General features: G+C 45.3%; 1 protein-coding gene across 1 annotated transcript in view; it reads right to left on the reverse strand.

The window, feature by feature from the left end:
* The window catches only part of TM6SF2 (transmembrane 6 superfamily member 2), a 37404-nt gene that overhangs the window by 3562 nt on the left and 15709 nt on the right, over positions 1–18133 (reverse strand). The window contains exons 3-9 of the mRNA XM_081959687.1: positions 14517–14614; positions 13304–13407; positions 11458–11540; positions 9960–10084; positions 5926–6027; positions 2276–2368; positions 618–737 (exon numbers count right to left, since the gene is read on the reverse strand). Of these exons, the coding sequence (XP_081815813.1) occupies positions 618–737; positions 2276–2368; positions 5926–6027; positions 9960–10084; positions 11458–11540; positions 13304–13407; positions 14517–14614 (725 nt within the window). The remainder of the gene's footprint in view (positions 1–617; positions 738–2275; positions 2369–5925; positions 6028–9959; positions 10085–11457; positions 11541–13303; positions 13408–14516; positions 14615–18133) is intronic.

Raw genomic sequence — 18133 nt, forward strand, 5'->3', positions numbered from 1 at the left:
GAGGCGAAGTGCTTTTCAGTGCTTTTCAGTGCTTTTCTGTGCGTCTGGCGTTTAGGTAGATAGCTGGATGTCTGAAACGCCAGACACTCAGAAAAGCACTGAAAAGCAGTTGCTGTTGGGTCTGCGGAGCGCGAGCTGGCGGAGCGCGCTCAGGAAGACAGGGAATGGGATCACGTGTGCTGGAGGCTGAGGCAGCCTCAGCCTCCAGCACACGTGGTCCCATTCCCCGCCTTCCTGATGACGTCACCAGCCTCACCAGCCATAAACCTCACCGCACGTCACTGGTGAGGCGGTATATAAATCTAACTGCTATTGCTATTGCTAACTCATTGTTCACTGACAGGAGTTCGATCCTGACCAGCTCAAGGTTGACTCAGCCTTCCATCCTTCTGAGGTCGGTAAAATGAGGTCCCAGATTGTTGGGGGCAATAGGCTGATTCTGTAGAACCGCTTAGAGAGGGCTGTAAAAGCACTATGAAGCACTATATACAGTAAATCTTAAGTGCTATTATTAAAGCTATCCTTTGGTGTTTCAAGTCAAAGAATATGAGAGCTCTGAATGTTGGGATCTCTCCTGACCTGGAATTGGGCAGTATCCTGCAGATTTTGCTACATACCTGTCCAATAGCACCAGCAAAAACCAAGGCCAAGTCTCCCATCCACGTGCATCCAGGAACGAGTAATGCATAGATGGCGATGCAGAAATATGGCAGGACATAAAATAGATACACCAACATCTGCAAAGAAACCCCCCCACAGAACATTAGATTCCAGCACAGATCAATAATAGAAGATCTACTGAATAACAATTATAGAGATTCTCAGTCATCTAGATCAGGGGTCTCCAACCTTGGCAACTTTAAGACTTGTGGACTTCAACTCCCAGAATTCCTCAGCCAGCTGGCTGAGGAATTCTGGGAGTTGAAGTCCACAAGTCTTAAAATTGCCAAGGTTGGAGACCTCTGATCCCCATCATGGTTATCCCAGAGGTGCTTTTCCAGAAGGCAACTGGAATTTTTTTGTTTTTTCCCCCCTTGAAAACATTTCACTTCTCATCCAAGAAGCCTTTTTTTTAAAGTTTTGAGACCTGAAGAAGCTTCTTAGATGAGAAGTGAAACATTTTCAAGCCAAAAAAGAAAAGAACCAAGTCAGTCCAGTTTGTCATTTGGAAAAGCTACCTTTGGGGTTTGAATGACAGTCCTTCTGCAACGAAATCTGGGTTCAGAGGCAACCCTATCAATCCAGATTTTATGAGCGTGCGATGAAAAACCCTGCTCTAATGGGAGCTATCGTTCTAACGAAAAGAAGAAGAAGCAGTCAAGAGCTGCAGGTTGAAAACTCAGAAGAGCATCAGGTTGGGAGAAGTTGGCAAAGATAGTCAGCAGGGTGTCAGGTTTCCAAGTAACACCCCCAACAAAAGAAGACTCCGAGGCTTGAGATTCCTCAAAGTTTTATTTTATTAGAGATGTCATATTGGCACATCTGGGAAAACCCGAATTTGAAAGCTTCCATGTTTTCCCACCCAAACGAAAGTCCAAGTCCCTGCCCAGCATCCACATGTCCATCACATGGCCCAATCAGGCACTATCCCAACTGGAGATGCCTCCCAGTCACGCTGCTCCAGGTGCAGGGCAAGGTGTCCTTGACTCTCTGAGAAAGGAATGTTATTTAGACTATATATCTCCCATACTTGCGGGATCGTATCCTGCCCCATACATCCCTTCGAAAAATCCACTCTCACAGGGAGGGGCTCCTCCGGGTGCCGTCCACAAGGCAGTGCCAGCGGGCGACGCCCAGGAGTAGGGCCTTCTCTGTGATGGGCCCGACCCTCTGGAATGACCTCCCCCGTGACATCAGAACAATCACTGATCTCCGCTCCTTCCGTAAGATGCTCAAGACCCACCTGTTTAGTTTAGCGGGCCTGGCCTAATCCCGATCTAGTCCCTCAATTCTGTACTTTTAAATTTTTGGGGGTGTTTTAAGCTAATTTTTAACTTTTATTACCCTGTACAGCCTTATAGTTTAATTGGTTTTTAAGTGTATCTATTTTATATTAGGTTTTAATGTGGTGTCTGTACACCGCCCCGAGTCCCTTCGGGGAGAGGGGGCGGTCTATAAATTTAATTAAATAAATAAATAAATAAATACTCCGTATAATCCCCCCTCCCATTTCCCCATAGCATTAAGTATGGCAGGCCGGAAGGCCCAATGCAAAAAAGATGGCTTCCAGGCCTGACACAGGAAATTCTCCCTTCCCAAGACAATTTGGATGTACCTGAATCTTGGGATAGGCCACTGGATCTCGCAGGTAGGGTTCTTGCAGGTAAATGTAATCAAAGCAGGAATTAGCTGGGCAGTCCAGAACAACCTGTAATTACACAGATATACAAACATACACACACTGTTTGTAAATGTTCTTTCCCTTGCCCCTCCCAAAATCACAAACGACTCTTAATACACTATTATATTTTTTCCAAAATGGGATGATTACCACCCTTGGCATCCTATTTCACACTGTATGCATCTTCTGTATTGGAAGACACTTTGCAAAATGCTTCATTCTTTTTTTGTCAGGTAATGAGGATTTAATAGCTGCCACCTGTTGTAAGGTTGCAAGCTGTAAACTGTAAGCTGATGCAATGGGGATGATTCAGCAATATGGTATAACCTATTTAAGACTCTGGTGGCATTTACTGTTTTAAGAGGTGTCTATATATAGGTGGCCATTAGAGGGCGTTTTTCTCTCTCTCATCATGTATCTCATTTCTCTCCTTGTGTCCGTAGCTGAATGGTAAGGGATTTATCTACCATGTATATGTCTCTATATATTTGTATATAAACCACTATTAATTATCTAAAGGCTCCGTGTGCTGCGTTGTGCTCCTGGGTTTATCTCATAATAAAAGTCACGCTGCCAAAACTCCTACTTTTTAATGGACAGAGATTCAAGCAGGAACCAGTCATGGATTCAAGCAGGGGTCTCCCACCTTGGCCACTTTAAGCCTGGCGGACTTCAACTCCCGGAGCTGAAGTCCGCCAGGCTTAAAGTGGCCAAGGTGGGAGACCCCTGGATCAGAGTACAGATAGTCTTTATTTAGTGACTGCCATTCCCTGACTGCTTCATTTAGTGACAGTTAGCAATTACAAAAGTGATGAAAAAAATAACTTAAGGGCCAATCCTCGCATTTACAAGTCTGCAAAGCAAAGCAAAGTTAAGGTAAAATTGTAATCCCAGTCATGGTTTTACCTAGCAACCGCTTTGTTTAACAATCAAGTTGCCAGTCCCAGTTGTGGTTGCTAAACTGGGTTAAAGTAGGACTACCTACTTAACCAATGTGTGAAGTTACAAAAGATGGTCCCAAAGTTACTTATTACCTATCCTCAAAGTTACAACTGCTGCACCCCCACCCCCACCCGTCATGTGATTGTATTTCAAGCACTTGGCAACCAACTCTCATTTATACAATACAATACAATAGCAGAGTTGGAAGGGACCTTGGAGGTCTTCTAGTCCAACCCCCTGCCTAGGCAGGAAACCCTATACCGTTTCAGACAAATGGCTATCCAACATCTTAAAGACTTCCAGTGTTGGGGCATTCACAACTTCTGGAGGCAACTTCTGTTCCACTGATTAATTGTTCTAACTGTCAGGAAGTTTCTCCTCAATTCTAAGTTGCTTCTCTTCTTGATTAGTTTCCACCCATTGCTTCTTGTTCTGCCCTCGGGTGCCTTGGAAAATAGTTTGACTCCCTCTTCTTTGTGGCAACCCCTGAGATATTGGAAGACTGCTATCATGTCTCCCCTAGTCCTTCTTTCTCTTAAGCTAAACATACCCAGTTCCTGCAACCGTTCTTCATATGTTTTAGTCTCCAGTCCCCTAATCATCTTTGTTGCTCTTCTCTGCACTCTTTCTAGAGTCTCCACATCTTTTTTACATCGTGGCGACCAAAACTGAATGCAGTATTATGATTGGTTGCTTCATCCAATAGTCACATGACCATGACTCTAACAAAAAAAATTGCCTTCACTTAACAATTATGTGATTCATTCTATCACCATAGTGATTCACTTTGCAACCATTGTAAAATAATTGTGAAATTGAGTCACGTTACGTGGCGTTTTGCTTAACAACTACAATGACTATCCAGGCTCATTTCTGGTCATTAATTGAGAACTAAATAGCTGAATTGGACATCTAGTTATGAGGACATTCCCGTACATCCCAATGGACATTTTGTACAGGCAATCCTCGACTCACAATTGTTCATTTAATGACCGTTCAACGTTACAATGAAACAGAAAAATATGACTTATGACCATATTTCACACTTACGACCACTGCAGCCTCGTCATAGTCATAATCATGACCAAAATTCAGACGCTTAGCAACTGACTAATATTCATAATAATTGAAGTGTCCCAGGCCCCCACGAGCTCCGTTTTTGCTGGCAGAGGGCTGCAGGAGGCCGTCCCAGCTGAAAACGGAGCCTGGGAGCCTGTTTTTGCTGGCAGAGGCACCGCAGGCCGATCCTTTGCTGTTTCCAGGGCAGCACCCAGGGCCAGATCTAGGCACCCCGTGGGCCAGATCTGACCCACAGGCCCTGAGTTTGACGCCCCTGATCTAAGGTTTAAATACCAGACTAACTGGAAAAAATTATTTTGGTGCTGTTTTAAGGGCAAGTTGGCCCAATTTAAGGCATCGGGTCTCATTCTATGCGCAGGAAACAGTACCTTTAAAGGAAAAACAAAGGCAGATGGATAGATAGGGGTGACCCTGGGCATCAGCAGGGTTGGCAAGAGTCTCTTGACCATGCAACTCATCAGTCATTTTTCCCCCCAGGAGATCGTGAGCCCTCCATTAAGGTTGCTTACAAAATGCAGATCGGGACTGAAAATGAATCTGCTGATCTCACTCAACATTTTGGATACACTGCAGTCTTGGCAGAATTTATTGCCACAAGAGATCAGTTCTTGCAGTCCAGCATTGATGGATTACCTGCTGCTCAATCATGGATCGAGAAAGTCCCCATTAATTTCATGAGCTGGACCAGGTCATCAACCTCATCTGATGGACTGTCTAGATCAGTATTTCGGAACCCTGGCTACATTAAGAGACATGGACTTCCCATGAACTCCCAGAATTCCCCAGCTGTTCTGACCTAGGCTTCCTGATACAGTAAAAAGCACATGCTTAGTCCCAAAAACCTTCTTTTTATTTCAAAGGCTATGAATTATGTTCATTCACAGCCAGTAATGAGTCCCAAATAGTTTGTAAAGAGTCCAGGAGCAGCCTGCCAAAGTCTTTCGGGATAGCTGATAAGCACCCACCTTTATCTTCCTTGAAACGCTGCCAAAGACCTAATTGGCAATTCGCTTGCAAGGCCACACGGAGCAAAGAGCCAAAACGGAGCTTCAGAATTTAAACCGACCAGCACGAAGAAAGTTGCTTCCTGCAAAGGCTCACGTGCCTTTTCTCCTCCTCTATGTCCTAGGGGAGGGGCCAATCACCTCCAAGCCTTACTCCTGAGTTGACCCTTTTGTCTTAACTGTTCTTGCCTTTTGGCAGCTCTGAGCATAGGTGCACTGGGAACAGGCTCCCCCTGTTCCTCTGCCTCGCTGATGTCTGACTCTGGAGGCTTCGGAGGCAGCACACAACTTCCAGATAGCCCTGGCCCCCTCTCTGCCTCCGACCCAGAGCCCTCGTCCAAGCTTTCCCCAGACTCCAGGACTGGCCTATGTTTCTCCCCAACCTCCTCACTGTCGGACTCTGCTGCCAGTTCCGCAGGCTGCCGGCGGACCAGAACACTAGCCACCATGGTTGCCTGAGGAATTCTGGGATTTGAAGTCCACACCTCTTAAAGTGGCCAAGGTTCAGAAACACTGTTCTAGACAGACAGTTAGACAAACAGAGACAGTTATCCTTACCAGTCCTCGGAAGAGTGTGTAGACCACAGCCAAAAGGAGAAATCCTACCAATCCCAAATCCATAGGGCGCTGGAGCAGATTCTTGTTTTGCTCTTCTGCAACCTTTCCCAAAGTAGAAAGAAAAGTAGAAGATAGGATTAAGGAGTCTTGCTCTCAAAAACGGGATTGTTGGCTCAGAAACTCTGGCATTTGAAGCACGCAAGTCTGAAAGCTGTCAAGTGACAAGACCCTCACACCACTAACCCTTTAGAAAAAAAAACCCCAGGGGTGTTCAAACTTGACAGCTTTAAGACTTGTAGACTTCAACTCCCAGAATTCCTCCTCCAGTCATGTTGGCTCAGGAACTCTGGCATTGAAGTGTGCAAGTCTTAAAGCTGTCAAGTTACAAGACCTTTGCACCCCTAATCCTTTAGGAAAAAAAACCCCAGGGGTGTTCAAACTTGACAGCTTTAAGACTTGTGGACTTCAACTCCCAGACTTCCTCCTCTCGCTTTTCATCTTGATGATGTGCAGATGGGCGGGGGGAGGGAGCTGGAACCGGTTCTAAATGGCACTGTAGATTTGTGGAACCTCTTCTATAGAAGAAGTTAGAACTGGCAGGAATCCACCCCTGCCCTGCACTCATAATGCAATGCACACGCGACCCTCCTCCCCACTGCATGCCCTGCCCCCTGCGCATGCATGTGCCAACCCCTGTGCTCTCCCCCCCCCCACTCATACGAGCGTGACAACCCCCCCCAATGCCCTACTTTGGGCCTATTAGGCCTCAATGCAGCCGCGAGGAACCTGCACCACACACCCCCACACCCCGTTTTGAGCCTAGTAGGCTTCCCTGCAGTCTCCTGGGAGAGTAAATGGGCCACGAGGGGGCTGTGCCACACTCCCCATGCTCCCCCTGCCCCCCCCCACATATGCGTGGGCAACCCTGCAAATCAGCTGGCTGGCAGGATGCACGCGTACATGCATGGTGCAGCTGAGCTGGGGCGATGGCTGGCGTGCCCACAGAGAGGGGGTCACAGAGATCACGGGTCTAGTCCAATGTTTCTCAATCTCGGCAGCTTTATAGTGTGTGGACTTCAACTCCCAGAATTCACTAGCTGTTAACGGAAGCATTAATTTACCAGTCCAACTGGCTGTGGAATTCTGGGAGTTGAAGTCCACCCGTCTAGTCTGATAAATTGTTTTCTGGATGGTCTGTCAAGTATCAATCTGACCTTTACCGTTTACTGTATAATTAAGCAGATATTGTACCTCTATCCCCTTTCCGTCCCACCAAGACTCTTTCCCCGAAGACTTTTATACTACTGCTTAAAAAAAGACAAAATGCTGATCCTTTACTTTTGGGCTGTTTTGGCTACGTCAGCAAGAATACTTGTCTCTGAGCATTGGAAATAGAAGGAATGAATTAAAAACTGCACTGAATGCTCCTGGAGAGGTAGGTAGGAAAAGCCAGGGACAAATCAATGGAAAGAACGATGATTTGGGTTTACTAATAAAAAGCCACTATTATACAAGTCAACCCAACACAATAGCCGGATTAAAAATCCAATACTTTAGAGGTTAGAACTATGTATATGTGTAACTGCTGCCTTGAGTTATTAGAGGTGGGGATAAAGATGGAATAAAAAAGCCGGTGTGGTCTAGTGATTAAGCACCAGGGTGGAAACTGGAAGGCTATGAGTTCTAGTTCTGCCCTAGGCATGAAAGCTGGATGGGTGACTTTGAGCCAATCACCGGGAGACTGTGAGTTCTAGGCATGAAAGCCAGATGGGTGATTTTGGGCCAATCACCAGGAGATTGTGAGTTCTAAGCCTGCCCTAAGCATGAAAGCCAGTTGGGTGATCTTGGGCCAATCACCAGGAGACTGTGACTTCTGATCCCGTTTTAGGCATGAAAGCCAGGGGGGGGGGGATCTTGGGCCAGTCGCTCTCTCTGAGCCCTAGGAATGAGGCAATAACAAACCACTTCCCAAAACCTTGCCAAGAAAACTTGGGGAGTCTCCAAGAAGCCAACCCTGACTCAAAGACAGCCCCAAGAAAACCACTTTAAAAAGGAAAGTTAACCTATTATATAAAAAGCACTACAGTATACAGGGAGTGATAGCTATAGAACTAGTTCTCAACTTATAACCACAATTTCTATTGCTAAGCAAAGTGGTTAAGAGACTCATTTTTAAGATGGCTTTTGCCATGGTTGCAGTCGCTAAATAAATCATGCAGTTGTTAAGCGAATCAGGCTTCTCCCCATTGACTGTGCTTGTCAGAAGCCAGCTGGGGAGGTCACCAATGGTGATCACATGAGCTGCTGCAATGCTAGGTAAAGGTAAAGGTTCCTAGTCGTTTCTGGTTCCAGGGGGCGCTGCTCATCTCCGTTTCAAAGCCGAACAGCCAGCACTGTCCGAAGACGTCTCTGTGGTCATGTGGCCGGCATGACTAAGCGCAGAAGGCGCATGGAGTACGGTTACCTTCCCACCAAAGTGGTCCCTATTTTTCTACTTGTATTTTTTAAGTGCTTTCGAACTGCTAGGTTGGCTGAAGCTGGGACAAGTAATGGGAGCTCACTCCTTTACGTAGAACTAGGGACTCGAACCGCTGACCTTCTGATTGACAAGCTCACAGTCTAAATACATACAAGTAGTCCTGGATTTAAAACAGTTCATTTAGTGACGGTTCAAAGATACAACGGCACTGACAAAAGTGACTTATAACCATTTTTCACACTTATGACCATCACAGCATCCCCATGGTCACGTGATTTACATCTGGATGCTTGACCACTGACTCATATTTATGTCGGTTGCAGTTGTCCCAGGGTCATGTGATCCATCTTTTGCAGCCTTCCGACAAGCAAAAATAATGGGGAAGCCAGATTCACTTAATATCCGTGTTAACTAATTGAACAACTTCAGTGATTCACTTAACAAATGGGATAACAAAAGTTGTCAAATGGAGAAAAACTCACTTAACAACATACATTTTGGGCTCAATTGTGGTCATAAGTCGAGAACTACCTGTACTGGTTGCCAAGTGCCCAAATTTAGATCACGTGCCTATGGGGGTATGGCAATGATGTGTGATGTATGAGGACAGGCTGTCATTTTCTTCAATGACATTGCATGGGGCTCCCCTTGAGATGCACCCGAAGGCTGCAGCTGGTCCAGAATGCAGCCGCGCGGGCAATTATGGGGAGTACTAGGTACTCCCATATAACACCGCTCCTACGCGAGCTGCACTGGCTACCTGTGGCTTTTCGGGTGCGTTTCAAGGTGTTGATTATCACCTTTAAAGCGCTCCATGGCTCAGGACCTAGTTATTTGCGGGATCGCATCCTACCCCACACATCCCTGCGACCAATTCGCTCTCACAGAGAGGGACTCCTCCGGGTACCATCCGCTAAGTAATGCCGGCGGGCGGTGCCCAGAAGTAGGGCCTTCTCTGTGATGGGCCCAACCCTCTGGAACGACCTCCCCCCCCGATATTAGAATTACTGCTGATCTCCGCTCCTTCCGTAAGAAACTCAAGACCCACCTGTTCCAATTAGCTGGCCTGGCCCAATCATAATCATAATCTAATCCCGAACTTCCTGGCCGGTATTTTAAATTTTGGGGTATTTTAATTGGTTTTAATTATTAGCTAATTTTATGATTATTGTACAGACTTTTTGTTTAATTTGTTTCTGGGGTTTTGTATTTCTGTTGTTTATAGTGCATTTTATTTCTGTCTGTACACCGCCCCGAGTCCCCTCGGGGAGAGGGGGCGGTTTATAAATTTAATAAATTGAAATTGAAATTGAATTGCAACTTCCAACTAGTCAACGGTCACTAAACAAATAGTTGTAAGTCAAGCAGTGGTGCAATTCAGCGGGTTTGGGTGAGTCATTAGCGGTAGCGGGGGGAGGCTCTGCCCATCCACCCATCACGTCCCATTTTTTATGCTCTATGTAGAGGTGGTACGTGCATTCACGTTTGTGAGCCAATAGCAAAGGTGATTTCACTCCTAAAGTCAAGGCTACCTTTATACATATATTTTTCATACCTGATCAGCTGTTGGCAGAGGGCAGGTCCTGGGCTGGTCAAAGAGTCTTTTGGCTGCCCAGATGGGTATGATGAGATATGGGAGGTTGAGCAGAAAGGCTGGTCCAATCTCAGAGCTGTATTTCCCTATAAGTAGTAAATATCAGGATTTGTTGATTTTTGAAATATTTTTAGAGAAATGTTTTGAGCTTTAAGATGGAAGTTAAAGAAGGTTTTTTTTTTCTCTTGAAGGTTAAAGAACTTGAAAGAGTACAGTGAATTTTCTTAATATAAACGATGATACAGATTCATAAGTGCAAACAGAAACGTATATTATTGTCCATAGAAAGAAAAAAAGTAGAGATGTTATATTGGGTTGCTTTATTTAAAGAAAAGAACATCTCTAATTTTGTTTTATTTTGGAAATGGCTTCTGGGTTTTGAGGTTGTGATGGAAAAATGAAACGTTGACTTTAATTTTGCTGATTAGATAGGTTCACTGTTATAGAAATGACTAGTACATATTATCGTGTAAAAGTAAAAAGTTGAGACTGTAAAGTTATTATCTTCTATTATGATAAAAAGATCAAAAGTCAATGCCCCTCCCCCGATTTTCTCCTTTTTCCCTCCCCTAATTTCTCATTATTTTCACTTTCCTTTCATTTTCATTTCCTGATTTAATAGTAACTACAACTCCTAATAGACAAATATTTAAATATTAGCCAGCAATGTGCTAGAGCTGCCAAAACAAGCCAATACAATCCTAGGCTGCATTAACAGAGGTACAGAATCAGTATCATGCAAAGTGTTAGTACTGCTTTATAAAGCCTTGTTAAGACCGTACATGGAATATCGTATCCAGTTTTAATCACCATGACATAAAAAAAGATGTTGCGATTCTGGAAAGAGTGCAGAGAAGAGCAACGAAGATTATTAGGAAACTGGAGGCTAAAACATATGAAGAACGGTTGCAGGAACTGGGTATGTCTAGTTTAATGAAAAGAAGGACTAGGGGAGACATGACAGCTGCCACAAAGAAGAGGGGGTCAAGCTATTCTCCAAAACACCAGAAGGCAGGACAAGAAGCAATGGATGGAAACTAATCAAAGGGAGAACAAGGCAAAAACTAAGGAGAAATTTTCTGATACTGAGAATTGTTAATCAGTAGAATGACTTGTCTCCAGAAGTAGTGACTGCTCCAACACTTTTTAAGAAGGTGTTGGATGACCATTTGTCTGAAATGGTGTAGGGTTTCCTGCCTGAGCAGGGGGTTGGACTAGAAGACCTCCAAGGTCCCTTCCAACTCTGTTATTTGCTATTTGTATTTTATATAAAAAATTTTGAAAATGGATTCTGCTATTTTTGAAAACAAAAATTCCAATGATAGCCAGTCCATTCTTTTCTTTTAGCACCTTCCCAAAATCTTTTATTCTAAGGAGCGAACTTGTTCCTTATTTTAAACCGTAGCTGAAACGGGGAAGGGATTTTGCTAAATCCAGAAGAAGAAAAAACAGGACTCACCAATCACATTTCCCAACAGGAAGACCCCAAGTGCCATGGTGAAGGATCCTGTCCAATAGAGGCCAACGTTCCGATAACTCTTTCTAGAAAGCAGAATGTTCCGATGACATTTTTTTTTAAAAGCAAGCAGATATCCTGGAAAGCATTACAGGTCATCCCCGACATATGACCATCATTGAGGCCAGAATTACGGATGTAAGTCGTGGTGGTCATTAAGCAGGTCCCCATGTCACCACACCCAATTTTATAACTTTGTGGTCGTAATCCCCTCTGGCAACCTTCGGACAAGCAACGTCGATGGGGGAAGCCACATTCGCTTAACAACCGTTAACAAGTGCAGTGATTCACTTAAGAACGGAGGCAAGAAGGCTCATAAAATGGAGCAAAACTCAAGTAAAAACCATCTCCCTTAGCAGTAGAAATTTTGGGCTCAATTGGGGTATAAGTCGAGACTATCTGAACCCGGAGTGGGTTACTGCCGGCATTACTGCAGGTTCAGTGCACAAAAAAATGTAGGTGTTTATTTATTTATTTGTTTCGATTTATCAGTCGCCCCCTCTCCGCAAAGGGACTCGGGGCGACGTACAATTAAATCAAAAATACAAGTGTGGCATGGAGGAGGTGACATCAATATTTAACAGTCAAATACAAATGAAAGCCACTAGGTTCAAATAAATAGCAATAAATTAAAACAATTAAAACAGTTTAAAACCCCAAAGTTTACGTTTAAAATATTAAAATATTAAAATTGCCAGGGAGGTTAGAAGGTTCTAGTTAAGCCAGGCCGGCTAGTTGGAACAGGTGGGTCCTGAGTTTCGTGCGGAAGGAGCGGAGATCGGTCGTTGTCCTGATATCTGGGGGGAGGTCATTCCAAAGGGCTGGGCCCATCACAGAAAAGGCCCTACTCCTGGGCGCCGCCCTCTGACACTGCCTGGTGGACGGCACCCGGAGGAGTCCCTCTCTGTGAGAGCGAATTGGTCGCAGGGATGTATGGGGCAGGATGCGATCCCGCAGGTGTGCATTTGCACCTTAAAAAGGTCTGCGCATGCGCATGACGTTAGAAAAGGAAAAAGAAATTCTGCATGAAGATTGTTCTGCGCATGCGCAAAACCGAAAATCAAGATGGCGCCGCCACTGATAGAACTGGCTCGGGGGCGTGGCAGGCAGAGTTACTACCTACTCGGCTGAACCGGGCCGAACCAGTAGGAACCGACCTCTGATCTGTACCTACCCAGCCTTTTATATTTCAGTAGGTCGAGGAAGAGTTTGTTTGAGCCACCTCGCAACATTACTTTGTTTCTCCAGACTTGAAATATGTTTCATCTCCCTTTGCTATAGTTATAGTTCTTGCATCAAGGTCACCTTCCTTTCTCTCCACAGTTATCATCTATATATATATATATAAATGGATGTGTATGTTCCAGCATAACTCTGGAACGCCTCAAGGAATTTCAACCAAACTTGGTACACAGATGACTTATTCTCTGGAAACAAATACTGTGGGGGTAAAACACCCCTCACAACCCTCGGGGTGTGTGTTCTGTTACGATTCAGCCGGTTGTGCTTTCAAATGGCTTCTACTGTACTGCTGTAAAATGGCTTCTACTGTACAGCACAGTCGAGTTGCCATGGCAATGGCTTCACGGCACTCCACAAGGGGGCTCCCTCTGGTAAGAGGGGAAATCCAACATTAGAAATTACATTTTGTCCAGACATTTTCCCCCTATAAGTAAATACCCAGGCAATGCCGGGTTATCAGCTATTCCCTATAAAAACCCGGTAGAATCCCAAGAGTTTTTCTACTTCTCGGTCTGGTCTATCTCAAAGGGCTGAGACTCGGCCTCACCTCTGAACAATGGCTGCAATCATGAGGAGATACATGGCGAAGTTCACCGCAGCGTGCCAGTAGGAGATCATAATGCCATATGCTGTGCCCAGATAAGGCTCACCCTGCAACCCAGAGGAGAAAACAAGGAACATTGTCAGAAAACATCGTCTTGAGCTCGCTCCTCTCCTTCAGAACAAGTCAACCAGCTGAAGGTAGCAAACTTGTTCTCTGTAGCTCCAAGAGGCAGGACTGGAAGGCATCAAAACAAAATTGAGCTTAAATTTCGGAAGAAAGCTCCCAATAGGACAATTCCTTGAGAGGCGGCAGGGTTTCCTCCCTCAGAAGTCGCAAACCTGAGGTCAAACCAAAGAATGCAAGATTACTGAGGAGAATTCTAGATCTCTTTCAACTCGATTGGAGCTCACACGACACCTCAACCATGCCAGTTTAAAACGTAGCGAGTGAATTTTCACAATGATGCTATACAGGTAGCGCTTGACTTATGATCACAATTGAGCCCCACGTTTTGTTACTAAGCAGGGCAATTAAGTGAGTCACATCCCATTTTATGATTTTTTTTAAAAAATTCCCAGTCTGGGATTTCCAGGTGATTTCCCCCATCCAAAAACTTTAGCCCTGCTTAGCTTTTTGAGATCACTAGGTGGTACCAGCTAGAAGGGCAAAGCAGCTGAATTGCACCACTTTGAATGGCATCCAGAACCAGCCAGTTAGCAGTCAAGGAGAAAAAGGGGTAAAGTCAAGATAAGGTTATAGATTGCTCTCAATGGGGGTGAGTTTCTTGTCCTTTGGCAACAGGGCAGAACTAATCTCAAAAAGTTAACGAGAATCCGGAACTAACAGGGAAAGAGATTCTTAGGAAATCCCAGAGCGGTGTTGTAGATTGGAGGATTTAAAAAAACATCTGAAAGAAGCCGCGGTGGCTGAAATTCAGTTGATTTATTTGATCACGTTGCCAATCCAGGGAAGATCAGGGAAACTCATTTTCCTAACTCCCCTCCCTATCAGTCCTGAGACCGCATTTCCCAGAGGACCAATTATCCCTTAAAAGGGATGGAAAAACTCAAAATGGCAATGCACAATCAAAGTTTGCCCCCCGCCCCTCTCTTTTAACATACACCATTGCTTCTCCAGGCAGGCTACAGACACAGCGTTTAAGGGTGGGTTTCCCCTACTTCCAAAAGCACAGGCTGGGGGATCCCGGCAGACCCACCTCTCGGATGTAGAAATCTGCAAAGCTGCTGGTGTAGCCGTCTTTCTCCAAAGCAATCACAGCATCTGTTCCAGCGATGAAGCAAAGGGCCATGAACACTGGTGAAGCAGAAAGAGCCAGTGAGTGAGTTATGGTGGTACAGGTATGCAAGTTTTCACAGGCTTTGAACTATTTGAAGCGAGACCCATAATGTTCCTTAAACAAATTCATTAATTGGCATTTTATAGCCAACTGCTCTTCTCACTCTACAAGCTTAAGGCGGTGGACTCTAACCTTTTGGGCCTCAGGGATCACTCCTGTGAAAAGAGGTTTTTTTCTGCAGATTGGAGGGGGCATGGTTTCATGTGCTGCCTGCATCCCATAGATGGGGCTTTGTTTGTTTGCGGGGCCCAGTTTCTGAAGTGCCGCAGCCCAGTGCTGGTCCACGGACCGGGAGTTGGGGACCCAGCCTTAGGAGAACTGGCAATTCTTTTAATCCACTGATTAAAATATAATATATGGCTGTGTGTGTATATGCGTCTATAACTCTGGAACGCCTGAAGCAATTTCAACCAAATTTGGTATACAGATGACTTACTCTCTGGAAACAAATACTGTGGGGGTAAGACACCCCAAACACCCCTCCGGGGGGGGGGGTGTTCTGTTTAGATACAGCCTGTTGTGCCTTCAAATGGATTCTACTGTGCAGTGCAGTGGAGTTGCCATGGTAACGGCTTCACAGTACTCCACAAGGGGGAACTCCACCCTCTGCTAAGGGGGAAAATCCAACCTTAGAAATTACGTTTGGTCCGGACATTTTCCCCCTAGAAATAAATACCTGGGCAACGCCGGGTTATCAGAAAGTGATCTATAAAAATAGTATTATTCATTTAGTCTCCAGATCAGTGTTTCTCAATCTTGGCAACTTTAAGAGATGTGGACTTCAACTCCCAGAACTCCCAGCATGGCTGGCTGGGGAATTCTGGGACTTGAAGTCCACATCTCTTAAAATTGCCAAGGTAGAAAAACATTGCTTTAATAGGTGCTTCTCTTTATAATTAAAGCAAGACGATGCAATCAAGAACAAGCCCAAGGAATTCTGGCTGGGGAATTCTAGGAGTTGAAGTCCACCTGTCTTAAAGTTGTCAAAGTTCATCAGACTCAAATCATGCAAGCAGTTTGTCTCAAAATGTCCCACTGGTTCCTTAGCGCCATCTACTGAGAGCAGAGTGGGGTTAGAGGCCAATATACTATGCCAGAAACTATGAGGTGGTGAATTCTAGTCCTCCCTTAGAGAGGGAAGCCAGCTGGGTGACTTTGTATGGAACAGTGGTGGGCAACCCGCGGCTCGGGAGCCACATGCGGCTCTTTACACCCTTTAATGCGGCTCTTCTGTGTGCCGGGTGCCCGCTCCCCTCCCTCCTCTCGGGCTTCGGAGGGAAGCTTCTGCAAAAGCCCGGGCGAGTGACAACCAATTTTGGTCCTATGACTGCAGAATGCTGCAAAATACCATAAATGCAGGCCAGTTGTTGAGTGTTTCAAATGTGATTGGAACACTCAACAAGGTGACCACAGTGTGTGTGTGTGTGTGTGTGAGTGAGTGAGTGAGTGAGAAAGACAGACAGAGAGAGGAACAGAGAGAGGGAGTGAGTGAGGGAATCAGAGAGAGACTGACAGACAGACACACACACACACAGAGACAGAGAGAGACAGAGAGGGGGAGGGAGGGAGAGAAAGATAGACAGACAGAGAGACACACACAGAGTGAGTGATTAAGTGAATGAGTGAGAGACAGACACACCCACATACACAGAGTGACAGAGAGAGAGGAAGGGAGGGGAGAGAGACAGAGGGAGAGACAGAGACAGACACACACACACACAGAGTGAGTGAGAGACAGACAGACACACACACACACAGAGTGACAGAGATGGGGGAGGGAGGGAGAGAGAGACAAAGAGCCAGAGAGAGAGAGAGAAAGAAAAAGAAAAAAAGAAAGAAAGTGGGAGAGAGAGATGAAATTAAAAACAACAACATACAAACCTGACTTACTCAAACTATCCAAGGAAATGCAAGGCCAATGTTCACATTAGTGGTTGTGACTTTGTCAGTCAATGTCAGGATGTAATTTTCTCTACATTGTAAGGCAAATTTTACGGAATTTAACGTTATCGATAAATAATATCGTTCTAAAGTTTTTGTTTTATTAGTTGTGTTATTTGTATCCTCCCGACCTACGTGGATACTTGCATGCAGAATATTCTCAATAAAAACTTATTGAAACTAAAAACAGTGTACCATCCTATGCATTTTCGGTTTTAAAAATGTGGCTCTCAAAGTAAATTTCAATCGTGGTTTTGGCGAGATTTGGCTCAGTTGAAAAAAAAGGTTGCCCACCACTGGTATGGAATGATCTTTTTTTCCCCATCATCAAGTTTCTAATAAAACCAACTAGCTCTCTTTCCTTGTTCAACTCTGACTAACATTTCCCCAGTCGGTGAATACGGGTAGTCCTTGAGTTATGACTACAATTGAGCCCAACCTTTCTGTTGCTAAGCAAGAAAGTTGTTAAGTGGATTTTTGCCCATTTTACGATTTTTCTTGCCACAGTTGCTAAGTGAATCACTGCAATTAATAAGTTAATTATACAGTTGTTAAGTGAATCTGCCTTCCCCAATGACCCCAGGACACTGCAATTGTCATAAATACAACCCATGTTGCAACGGGCATAAGTGTAAAAAAATAAGCATAAATCACTTTTTCAGTACTGTTGTAAGCAGTGGCTAAACGAATGGTTGTAAGTCAAGGATTACCTGTATAGGAATGCAGAAAAAAGCTGTCTCCACAGTTCAGAAATCTCCTTTTTGTTTATCCATCCTGCAATCCTCTCCAGATATTTTGCAGATACATATTTGCTTACTGTAATCGCAATCTGTTCAGCTACCTTCAGGGGCCTTATTTATGCCAAAACAACTGAGCAAAAACTTCCAATCCAATGTGATTTAATGTAAAAAATATTTCAACCACGCTTTCCTATTCAGTGATCTAATCCAGTGTTTCTCAATCTTTGGACAGCTTGAAGATGTGTGAACGTCTACTCCCAGCATTCCCCAGCCAGCACACACTTGGCTGGGGAATTCTGGGAACTGAAGTCCACCAGGGACGTGCGGTCAGGGGAGGCAGGGGAGGCAGAGCCGCACCGCTCTCATCATGAAATTTTTTTTTAAAAAGGGAAAAGGCGCTGAGGAGACTTCTGCACACATGGTCGGGAATGGGAGCGCTCTGTGGTCCCCTTCATGTTGACTCAGGAGTCAGGAAGGAGGGGAATGGGACCACGTGTGCAGGAGGCTCCTCTAGCCTCAGCCTCCCTCCTGCGCACGTCCCATTCCCCGCCTTCCTAAGTCAACATGAAGGGGACCGCGAAGCGTGAGCCGCGGTCCCGCGGAGCGCACTCCGTGGTCCCCTTCATGTTGACTCAGGAGTCAGGAAGGAGGGGAATGGGACCACGTGTGCAGGAGGCTCCTCTAGCCTCAGCCTCCCTCCTGCGCACGTCCCATTCCCCGCCATCCTAAGTCAACATGAAGGGGACCGCGGAGCGTGAGCCGCGGTCCCGCGGAGCGCACTCCGTGGTCCCGCGG

Source organism: Natrix helvetica (genome assembly GCF_964273705.1).
Source record: "Natrix helvetica genome assembly, chromosome: 1".
NCBI lineage: Eukaryota > Metazoa > Chordata > Lepidosauria > Squamata > Natricidae > Natrix > Natrix helvetica.